Below are 12,744 nucleotides of genomic sequence, written 5' to 3' on the forward strand. Positions count from 1 at the left end.
TTCAGTGCAATTTTATTTTAAATATCTGGCAGGCTTTCTAAACTTTTGGTGGAATCTGGGATATTCTGCAGAATTCCAATGTTTCCTACATATTTCCAACGGCCTTTGAATTTAATCTGGAAAGCATGTCTTTGCAATTCATTCTGGAACAAAGGTTCCACCTTAATAGTATACACAATTGTGCAATAGCATTTCATTTTCACTTATGGGGCTGGCCATCAGATACTATATGCTCCCCCTCCCACACCATTCAATACATTTGCCACATTGTAGGAGTATTAACAACTTACATCTAAACCCCTTTCCAAAAGCAGTATGGAAGAGATGAAAATTATTTTAAAGATGAACTATAAACAGATCCCTCATTATTTTCTTTCCAATTGTCCACTGTTTAGTAAGGATTTGTTCTATTCTTTGATCAGTCATTTGTATATTGTCTTTTAAAATGCTGCCTTATCTAAAACATCTGTTATTACAGCATGAATCAGAATGGCAGTGACAAAGCAGCAGATTTTAGTTATATGTTGTTATACTTGCAACGTGTCCTGCTTGTTTTAAGAAACTTAAAGGGCACATGCAGAATATATGGAACATTTCTTAGTTCACAATCTGACTTCCTTACATTGTGTAGGGTACAGCCACAAAATAACAAATAAAGCGGCATGGCAGAACAGGACAATTTCATGACAACTAATTTGTCATGGCCAATGTGGTCACAGCTTTTCATTTGAAACCGTTCCCCATGTGACAGTCTGTGAAATAACGTGTGATCAGAACACCTTTTTTGTAATACAAAGTTTCATGGCATAATCTTTTTCTGACTTTATATTTATTCACTAGTACTAAATCATTAATTTAAGAGTGAGGAGTCTAAAATAAAGGAACTTGCTTTGTCTTGATTATGACTAATAAATTTGAGATACCACCAAATCTAAAATATCACACAGTTTATTCCTCCAAAAACTTGATTCTTAAAGATTTTCCAGGGAAAAGATACAGTCCTTTAATCAAATTTATTTTATAGAAAGCTGCAATAGATTAGCAGCTCAATTTCCGTGTATTTGACCTGCAAAAGATTATAAACTCAGAGACTTCTATTTGACAATGAGCAGAAATCAGCTTTATGTCAGATGCATAGCTGGATATGCAAAAGCATCCAAAAGGGGTAAAAATTATTAAATCATTATCATTACTAAAATTATCTTGCACTATATAACCATAGTGGATTATGCATTAGAATGATAGTGCTGAGAATGACAACAGTCATAGTGTATGGAAGACACAAACAGGACATGAATCTAAAGAAATTATTCTGAGAATCTTCACTGGATGGATGTGCAAAGAGATGAATGGTTACTAACTTTCACATCTATTATGCTCACAGCCATCCCTTTTTTCTAATTTTCATTATGCATTAAATTATGCATCTTAATCTCACTTCTACAGAATTGCTGAAAAGCTGATCTTAATTTATGAGGTTGAACTACTAAACACAAGGTACTGCTGTCTGTATTGTTATGTTGGATTTGACTTGCTTTATTAAATATCTCTGTGAAAAATGGGCAACTTTATAGGGTGTCATGGCTGATATGCTAGATCCTAATCCTTTTCTCAAGATTTTTTTTCATTAAAGAACAAACCTAATGCATAAGAAATACGCCGCAGAATTTTTTATATTAGTCTCCTAAAAAAATCAAGCCACAAAATTTGCATAGCTGGCATTCAACCAAATATTAACCTATTTTGTGAGATAAAATAGGGACCCAAAAAGATTAAAGGCAAAGACAGAGGTACATGTGAACCTGTATGCTTTTGGGTTACCTTATATCAGCCATAGTTTTCAGTTCAGGTAAGGCTATCAATCACTGACAGAAGATATCTTTATCCTTTGAATTAAGGATATCTATTTTATTTCTTGCTAAGTTTAATATTCAGGAAACTTTTAGATACGCAACCTCAATTTTGGAAAGGGATTTTTTTTTAGTTGCTGTAAAGCCAAGCAGTTTGATTAGCATTCATTAAAATGTAGTAGGAAATTCTTTTAAACAAACCCTGTCAATTAGGTCAGGTTTCTCACACACATTAAAATTAAACCCCAGCTAGAAAAGAAAGAAAACACAAAGGGAGAAAGAGAGAGAGAGAAAGGAAAAAGATGGGGATGAGAGGACAAACCAATCAGATTTGGTGTTACCAGCCAGCAGAAGTTTTAAAAAAACAGATCACCGAGTGAAATCGTACATTTACTCGGAGAGAGCATCCTTTGACATTGCCTTCTAGGTGATCTCTGAGCTCCTCCAGCTTTCGATGGAGCTACATGTAAACATCAGAAAATGAATTGAAAAAGCAACCTGTTCTCTTGTCACGTTTTTTTTTTATTTTTTTATTTGTTTTTGTGGTTTTTGGTTTTTTGGTTTTTTTTAATAAATCATAGCATAACACATTTCTCACTGCCTCTGGCAAAACATTTCAAGACATCAAAGTGCTTTGAACAACACAGACATACAAGCTCAGTAAACTTGGAAACTGGAAACAAGATATTTTTATTAACACGTCTCTTTTTTCAGTACAGGAAAAAAAACTGAAAAATCAAGGGACAGATCATTCTAAAGCTACTGAATCCCTTGCTACATTGTTCATTTATTTATTTATTCACTTGTTTATTGGTAAGGCTGTGTTCTAGAATTTATTTCCATCAAAAATAAGTTTTTAGAGGTAAATTTTCATTTTTGGGAACCTCAATTAGGATTTCCCATTTTCTATAAGGATATTCATGTAAGATTTTGTGTCTAAATATATATATTTTGGGTTGTGAAATTAAATCCTGGGCAATCAGATACAGAAATAATAATCCTAAATTAGGTGTCAGGGGGTGTTCATAACAATAATAGGTGAATCCCAGCACCTAAATAAGCTACATCTTCTGCATGTGTTTATGCATTACACATCTAGAATTGTATGTGATGACCCATTAAAATGCACAGGTCACAGTAATTACATACACAATTTTCAAAAACAGCACAGAAACTGTGTCTGTCTTGTATTTTCCTCCATGTGAATTCAGCGGTCCTGAATGTCTCCCACTGAAACAGTGCCTCATGCATGTACAGTGCTCTTCTCATCCACACTGTAACTAAAACCTCTTCCCAAAACACAAGATGAAAAGATAAAGCCTCACAGACAGTGAGGAATGCTACAGATGCCTCTAGCTATAACTTGTATAAACAAATAGCAACTGGCTTCTTTTTCTATGCTGAGATCAATTTAAATGGTGGCATTACTGGAAAGAGGTGCATAACTAATCCTTCCCCTCCCCTTCTTTATGCTCAGTGAAATAACATTTTCACAAAGAGCAGCTGTAGAGCAGTGTTAGAGAACAGAGAGGATGGCTTGTCCTGGAACAAAGGCAATACACTCACATACAAAACCAAAACAAAAGGTCAAAAACCAAGAAGGCAGGAAAGGCAAGGAGAGTGCAGAAGAAAAATGAAATAATTAGCGCTTGAGAAAGTGCTAAAAGGAAATAAAGTGGAAAAAAAGTGAAAAATTGGATGGCTGAAAAAGAGGCAACTGTTGAGATGGAACCTTAACAGAATGGCCTGGAGTGCACATGATCAGCATTTTGGTACAGATTACGTCCTGTGTGTTAAACCATTTATTAGAGTGTAACACTATGCATGGTGGGTACTGATTTAGATATCTGCCTGTTATTTTAAGTGCTCTAAGTATTCAAATATGTTTGTACAAACATAAAAAAGGCAGAAGGGACTAATTATTAGCAAAACAGCGGCTCCATTCTTATTAGCCTCACATGAATCTCTCTCTCATTTCCTCTTTATTTATTCTGATTTTTTCTGATTTAAAGGCTAGATATACATGAAATATTCAACTCTCTCGTAATGGTCTTTTGCAGAATTAAATGCAAAAAGTGTGAGCACTATAAAAGTTTAATTATGTTTCAAGATGGGAAGCAGTAGTCTGAAGATGAGTAAGTCACTTCTCTACGCACCAGGAAGTTAAGAGACAACAACAACATAGATCAGAGAAGTGGTTTAATCATGATCACCAAATTACAGGCACTTCAAGAAAGTTGGTACTATCTCTTATTTGTCGTGACATTCAAAGGTAACTAACTGGCAGCCTGCCTTCAGTAGGTTGTTCTATGTGTAGCACAGAAACAAACAAAATGTGACCCAACAGCAATAAGAATACTGAAATAAAAGTGATGGGATGGTGAGAAATGGAAAAGCCCCTTCCCTCCCTCCCCTCACCTCCCCCTTCAAAAGGAAAAGTGTAGGCTATAGAAGAAAACTTGCAAAATAAATGTTAGAAACATATTTACTTTGAGGGATCCAACTCTACTAGCAACTCCTTTGCTTTCATCCGGCCGTCTAATTTGCTACAATGGGGGAAGATGGGTAAAAAAGACAGAAGAATAAAGAAAAAGTGAACTTAAAAAAATTTCCACACAATCAGTTAGCAGTACATGCAAGACATCAATTTGACTCTCTGAGACACCTCTAGAGGACAAAGACACAGACTCTAATTTCTGGAATAAATGATGCTTTATCATGGCATTTTAAACTTGCTTTGTTGATCATTTTTATTTCAATATATTACCAATCTGGCACATATGTTGCATGCTGAATTAGCTAACACTTTTGAAAGAATACATGTACTTATTTGGATATGAAGAATAATGAAGTCCTAAACTCTAACTGAAGAAAAAAACACCCTATACCTTCTACAAATCATATGATCATAGTATGCTTATAACTGGGAGTATCAGGCCTGGCAAGTATCATGATTGATACCTGACAGAATGCAACACAGATTCCTATTGACCCAGGCCTAGAGATTTTAGCCACTGCTATCAAGATTCCCAGTTAAAAATTATGCTGCCCAACCAGAAAATTTTAATGCCAGACCAACATTAGATTTTTATTTTAAATATACCGTGTATATAACCTCTCCACCAACATCTCCTACCTGATTACTTTTCCTTTATTATATATGTTTTTTTCCTAGATGATGCAGAGGATGGAAGAAACAAATGAGACAGCTGCTCAAAAGACTTTGTACTGTTAGAAGCATGTAAAATAGAACACTCATTTACAGCAAAAGTTCTTTTTAGAATTGCTGAATCCAGTAAATAAACCTCTTTTACTGATAAATTAAACCTGTGTTGTGCCATTTGAAGTAGAGAGGAAGAAGACAATAAAAATGACCTTAGGGATATCCCTCTAGTCTGCGTCAAGACTGAACTGAAAGTTTTTATTATCTGATGGTTGTTTCATGGGTTATGTAAAACGAAGTCTCACACAACTGAGATGAACCCTTTCAAACCACATTAACTGTCTTTTCTTTAAGAAATCTCAGCGAGGAAGCCAAAGACTGAATAAACCATGGAAATTCAACTATGGTTTTTGCTCTCTGGAGCACCCTAGCAAAAGCACAAGTTAGATTGTCACTTTTTGTTTTTACCTTATCCATGGAAAATGGAGAAATTCATATTCAAAACACAGTCAACTGAATGGTTTTTTTTACTTGCAATGGATTCTCAAGAAAATAATGCAACTAAGCAATATATTAACAATTTAAATATTTAGTTCTGATAGGATGTCCACTAGTAAAATACACTGGACACATTTATGTAAACTGTTGCTTTCCTTCCCTGGTCTTATGGCATTAAAATAGTATCCGTTTTGAACTCTCAAGCGAAACACCCACATCACTGTTTTGATGGGACTCCAAGCAAATCTCCAAGGAATTCTAGTATGCTGCCCAAGAAAAAACTGTCATTCTTAAATAAAATATGTCTCTTTTAGAAGACAGATTCCATTAAAATACATGCAGTTGTAACCTAGCTGCTATAGTTTTCCTAAAAAAAAAGAAAAAAGAAAAAAAAAAAAAAGAAGCCTCAAGAGGGAAAAAAGATCCTTATTTGAAAAGAAAACAAGAGGAGTTAGCACAAGGATACTTGGCCCAGTACCCTGGCTGAGATATTACCAGTCCCAGACAACAGATACAATCAAGCAGAACCCCAATTCATGAATTCATGTTACTAATTTGAAACTTTTAAAAAAAATAATATATTCATTTTTATTTTGAAAAATGAGACGTAAGAAAAAATAAATGCTGATAATCTCACATAATGACATGGAACTAGGACATTAAGAAAAATGCTACATACCACAGAAACTTGGGGAAAAGTTGTAAGTGACAGCAATATGTATTCCCCTTCAAGGAAAAAGTTTTTCTTCTATTACTTACCAATGCGGGTATTGTGGCCACTCAAGTTGTGCTGAAGGTTTAGGATTCAGTCAGAAATGAGATCGGAGATATTACAGGTGCATATAACTCACATTATTTACTCTTTCTTTCTTCAAAATATGTAGAGGAATATATATGCAATGTGTACATTGCGAGCAATGAAATTATAAATGCTTGAAAATATAAATTACAAGGAGATAGCCTAAGGTCAACTCTTGTTTTACAGCCATGGCACAGTTAATACACATGATAACGTGTTTTCTACAGGAATCTTGCAGAATGCAACTTGGATGTTTCTCAAGGGATGAATCAGAGTGATATGAGTATTGCACAAACTATACTACATCTGTTCTGGGAATTAAATAGGGTATTACCAAGGAGGCAATGGACAGAAGGAATAAAAAACCCCATTTTTTTTCATGGCAAATGCCACAGAAAGGAATTCCGGTATATCCTTATCTCTTTCTGGTCAACTCCTGTATGATGTTCTAGAAGTTGACTGATAAACTAGTATTTCAGAAAATGGCATGGATTATACACTCCTTGTTTTTCAGAAACTCAGCTAGACACAGGAACCCCATCACAGACAAACACTTGTAGCTAGAAAAGATTAGAATGAAAGATGTGCATGTAAGCATTCTAAATCAAAGTCTGTATACTTCTATCCCCATTGGTCACTTGTGTGATCTAGAAACGAGTTCTTTGATTTTTCTATTACCCATTTGCAAAATGAAAACAATACTTCCTTCTAAGCAAAACATAGGTCTAATAAAAAGATCCTGAACAGTGAAATTGAAAACAAAACTTTGTGCCTCAGGTTTTATGATTTTTTTTTAATACCACAACACAAGCTAAATGAGTGGATTAAGAGATGAGGCAGGAGCAATGCTAAGTAGTTATTGGCAAAATGTTACCAGAGAGATGTGAGGCTTTTGGAACTTTCTGAAGGAGGAGAACGAAGATATTCAATGTAATGAAGCAAGAAAAGTGTTGTATAGGGAACATTCCAGGAAACTGGCAGGGTGTAATACACTGACAGTTAAGATAAATGCATTATATTTACATCCCTTTCTTATTCACAAGGGAATAATAGTAGGAGTTAAAAGCTAAAGATTAGCCACAGGTGTCCCTATCCTGATATCTGAAGAACAAGGTGGAGTTACAGTGGGAGTAGAATGAGACAGTAAGCCAGTGGAAGAAAACTTAGGAAGCAGGGAAACCAGAACCAAACAGTGAGCAAAGAGGAGTGCTCAAATGCTTAATGGACTTGTTAGAAGATGAATGAAAGACTTGGGTATCAAAGAACAGACCCTTAATGTTTTCTAAGCAGAAGTCTCGCATATGGTTTAATTATTACTCATCTACCTTCTAACAGAGCCCATAAGAAATGTACCTGTTTATCTTCATCCCTGATTTTACTCCAGAAAAAAGAATTTAAAAGACCTAACCTTAAATATACATAAACCAGCAGTCATACTCATCATAAAGAAAGAATAGCTCTGAACAACCGGCTAATCTGAGATTCTGGCTTCAGTTAGATTTATTTAAAGGAAGAGTTCTACAACAGGAGAAATAGCCTGAAATACTTAACACTATTCATCTTACACTCCTTCCCCTTTCCTATAATATAACCTGTTCTTGCTACTTGAAAGTTTCTCTGCTTACTGCTTCTGACAAAGAAATTGGAATTTTGTAGGACCTAAAGCTTTCAGAAATGTGTTTTCCCATTCACCAAAAAGTCAAACCTCTGTCAGACTTTTTTCCAAAGTCCTGGCTAATACATACATGGTTCATAATGACAACACCTTTTTGATATGATCAAATTACTTAATTCTGAAACGGAATAAATGCCAACACTAGCAATGGAAACTCTTTACAGCAGTGGTTTAAAAAGATGTTAAGTTCCTTATTCAATGGCCAGGGCATGCAGTGTTAGAATCATGTTAATCAAAAGCAAGAGATTATACTACACAGCTTCCAAATCAAGTTCAGATTATTTGCTGTACACATAAGCAAAATATAACTGTTCTCCCACTTCACCACCACCACAAAGATCAATGATGAATGGTGAGTAAAGAAAACTATTAATATTACTTGTGGAACACTACATCACTGGGTCTGCAAATAAATGTTTTTGCATTTGTCATATGTGTTATCCCACATATCCCTGATGACTGCACCAACAAACATTTTCTGTTCTCTTAGATGAAAATAGTCCCTGTTAGTTTCTAGCCACAGCTTCTTGTCATTGCACCTAACTAAAAGTTCCCTTGCGCTCCTAAACTGGTTGCCTTAGGGGATATGAAGTTAAATGGTGTGAATATCCTCTACTGAATCCTAAACAATGAAATTTGCTTGCATCGTATTTGTCAATGTGACTACTCATACTGTTATTAAATGTTTATGAAGTTGTTTCTTCTTAAAGCAGGTTTTTGGCTGTGAAACAGTGACATTCACGGATTTGTACATGCTGTGAGAAAAGATGACTTCCCTTGTTTTTCCAGTTTTACCTGCCATTACTTCCTTCCAGTTACCTTTCATCTCAAAATGCAGGGCATCGTGGTAAGAAAGGAATGATCAGTTTTGGAAATCTAAAGCAAAACTGTGCATATGATGCTCCTACTTTGGACCACTTCCTTCAGCAGAATTCCACAATATACTCTACATCTGTTTTTTTTTTTTCCCCAAGGGGTGTTCAACTGACCAAGGCAAAATACAGAACAACAACAATGGGATAAACCTGTCTCCGATCCAGTGTAGCTTAAACAGATGTTCTATGATTCAGTGAAAAGGTAGCTGGATATAGAAAAACAACAGTAAAATGATCTTAAAGATAAATGCATTGAGAAGACAAAAACATTTAAAACTTACAGAAAAGAAACTAAATATGAATCATAATATATTCAAACAGCCCCCACATGAAGGGGCTTTGAAAGAATACAATATATTAAGTACAGGGACATCTAGGAGACATCAGCAATTTTTTATTAAAAGCTTGGAGATTCCTCAAGTTGATAGAGTGCATTCAACTAGAGAAGAAGGAGATCCAGGTGATGAAGAGAAACCATAAAAGCTATACTACGCATATTATTACACCATTCTGTTCCAGAAAAATGTTCTTGAAATCTCTCACACAAATTCTCCCACAGTTCATATTAACAGAGAAACCTATCTCTAAAGTATAACTTAACTGGCAATGATTTTACATCAGTTGTCCAGGAGCAAAAAACTTTATGTATTGGGCAGATCACATAAGGGAAGTGAATCCAAAGGAGATTAAATCTTATGAAGATGGAAAATGCTTTTTCTGACCCTTAGCAAGGTCCGTCAAAGTTCACGGTATACAACAAACTGGAGATAAGTTAAGGACAGTGAAAGCCAGAAAAAAAGGAATAAACTGTAAATATTCTGTGGCTGGCAAGAAGTAATTTTAATTAGTGAAGTAATTACATACTGCTTGTCAACAAATTTGATGTTGGGGACTGTGACTGCCAACATCCAAATATTATATAATAAAATACTGATATGGGTGGTATTTTTTACAACCTTTACTTGCCTGATCAACGGTGGAAAATTCTGGTACAGAAATCTGAACTCCAACTAGAATTCTCTTCTCTAATAAGAACAATGCTATACACTAAGTGAGAAGTTTCTACTGCTAACAAAGAGCTTAATATATTTTTAATATTGCAGCAAATAAATTTCTTTTAAGTTAAAAAATGCATTATGTATGACTTTTACATTCAGGCATGAAAAATAGACTTGCACTTGAAAGTATTTTTACTTCTGCAGTTTTAGGCCAGACAAACACCAATTAGATGGGGCTTCCTAAATAAATGGGGAATATTTTCAAACAAAGGGAATACAAGCTCCTATAACGAAGACACATTCTCAACCAATAAACATATTCCCACCGATGCATTATACTGCAGTATGGCATAAATGTTTTATTAGGGTTGCTGCACTTCTTATAAATGGTAAATCTACAAAAGCATAAGGTACATGAATGCTAATGAATGCCAATAAAACATCATTATCATACCATCACACATTTTGTTCACACTACCCACATTTTTTTTAATTTTTTTTTTTTTTAATTGAAATGGGCACTACTACTCACACTGTTCCATGTGCAGATGAGGGAATAAACACAGTGCAGGTGGACCAGTGCAGGTAAAAAGTAATGAAATTTTCTTGCAGTTTTGGAGTTTAGTACACTAATATCATCACCAGATCAATGGTCTGTTAACACACATAATGACAAAGATAATGTAACCATGTCCTTATATAGGAGATTTTGTAATACAGTAGTTATTTTACACCAACATGTGGCAGCCTAGTTCTTTAAAAATATTGACTTTAGTGAAATTTAATGGTCAGAAATCAAATCTAAAAGTTGGTAGGTAAAATGTGCAGCCAGGACAAAACAGACTACAATAAATACAAACATTACATATTATGCCACTATTCTTAGTGACTTAATGTCCTAAATCTCATTTAAACTGGAGCTCTGGGCATATGAGAGTTGGGTCCTTATTTTCACTACGCGGTTAACAAAATACACAGGCTTTATGTTGCCCAAGACATGAAGAGATTATAAACGATTAGTAACAACACCAAATGGCTACTCTTGGCAGAGGCATGTCCAGCCCAACAGGAATGGTATGGAAATCACACAAAGAGCTCCTACTGATTGTAGAGAATGCTGGCAATCAGAAGGCTTAATTAGCCTGCACAGAGCTGTGTGCTATCGAGACCAGACTGCTCCAAGCAAACTGATTGAGAATAAGTTCAAATACTTCATGCTTCACTTTATTATACAGGGGACAGGTAAGCACAAACATATAGGGACCAAGTTTTACAGTAGGGTTTCCAGACCCAGCTTGTCTCAGAGCTTTCAGTCGTACAACTCTCCTGTCACACAGCTGAAGTTCCCCAAACCCTTCTACCCACTCAAGGCTACCTTTCTCGCAGTTCTTCCTGACCACAACCCTTTCTTTTCTCATAAAGCTATTGCTGCCTCCAAGCTACTTTCTACTCTTCTGCAAACCACTCTAAGCCCTGCAGCCTCATCACTCAAGAGCCACAAATACTGCTTTGCTCTGTACCAGACCTCTACCATTCAACCTTTACATCCGATTTCTCCTCAATTCAATACTTTCAATCCTCTCATTTCAGCCCCACTTTGAACATTTTTTCACTGGCTGCTGGCATATTTTGCTCCCCGCCTATGCCTGCAGCCTCATTTATTCTCTGGCTTTCCCCACAAATGAAAGCAGAATTTGCACCTCATGCTCCTGGTAGAGCTTTTAAAAAACCAAACACCTGTCCCATGTATCAGAAATCTGTCTTGGCAAGCAGGGAAGAAGTTCACATTTAAGGAAAAAACAAAAACGTGGTAAGTCCTAGGTGGTGAAGTTTTGAATTCTTTGTATATACCTTTCCCAAACTGACAATTCAGTTCTGAATGTACTGCTCTTCTGTCTTGTTGTCCTAAGCTGAACTGAAGTTCTAAAAGCTGCAGCATCTATAGGGCTGTTCATATTTCAGTGGAGGACAGTGTCCTTTAAACATTTTTAGATGCTAAGCTAGCTCCTGTCAAAGATACCTTGGTGGTCACGGTGAAAGCTGCCACATCAACAAAGTCACTTAGAAGTGACCTGATGGTGGGACAGGTAGGTTACAAAGCAAACCAGCTAAGACATTTGCTCTCTTTGGCCACTTTTAGCAGCAAAATTAAGGAAGAGATGTTTGCATTTGGGCTCAGTGTAACAAAGAAGACCCGATCTTTCTGAAAACAGATGGGCTAGTGGGACTTTAAAGGGAAGAGTAAACCTCTTTGAGGACAAGTGCATTTAAGGTTTGTTCTCAAATATCTGTAATATCCTGTACTTTATCCTTTTGACTAGGCAGGGCTGTGTTTGGAAAATCTGTGTAAAGCTTCTTGTCACATGTATTTCCTCACATCTACGCATCCTGAAGAGTTCAACTGTGAAAGAGAAGTGGAAGGATCGGTAAGGATACTGGGAAAGGGTACATCCATTAAAGCTATAGGAAACATATAATTACAGGAGTGAGATGATGACCTCAGAAGATGAAGATAAGGTGGAAAGATCTGGGATTCAATTCACTTTGCAGAAGCTTAAAACAATATGACCTTATTTAAGTGGCTAGATATGAACAATAACCTGGGAAGCGACCAAGGTCAATCTTTGTCCACACTGACGGTGCTGTTGAATGAAACCATTGTCCAAGGAGGCTGCCTGTGAACTTCATAAAGCAAACAAAGTGTTGCAAAGAACCGCCATGCTAACGCATAGAACTCCTTGCTCAAAGGAGTTCCTCACATTTTTAAAAGCTATTTTTAAAAGAAAAAAAGCAGTCTTAATAAATAAACTGTAATGAATGGTGCAAATTTGAAAGAGAGATTGCCAACAGCTGGTCTGAAATCTTGCCAAACTTGTTACTGTTTCT

At 35.9% G+C, this 12,744-nt stretch overlaps 1 protein-coding gene across 4 annotated transcripts in view; it reads right to left on the reverse strand.

The window, feature by feature from the left end:
- Positions 1-12,744, reverse strand: part of GPHN (gephyrin) — a 303,926-nt gene that overhangs the window by 79,484 nt on the left and 211,698 nt on the right. For 2 of the 4 annotated variants that reach the window (XM_072864398.1, XM_072864397.1), the window contains exon 10: positions 4,340-4,396. The exons of the other annotated variants lie outside the window; for them this stretch is intronic. In XM_072864398.1, the coding sequence (XP_072720499.1) occupies positions 4,340-4,396 (57 nt within the window). The remainder of the gene's footprint in view (positions 1-4,339; positions 4,397-12,744) is intronic. 4 annotated transcript variants of the gene reach the window in all.

The sequence above is a fragment of the Ciconia boyciana genome, chromosome 6 (assembly GCF_034638445.1).
Source record: "Ciconia boyciana chromosome 6, ASM3463844v1, whole genome shotgun sequence".
Taxonomy (NCBI): Eukaryota; Metazoa; Chordata; class Aves; order Ciconiiformes; family Ciconiidae; genus Ciconia; species Ciconia boyciana.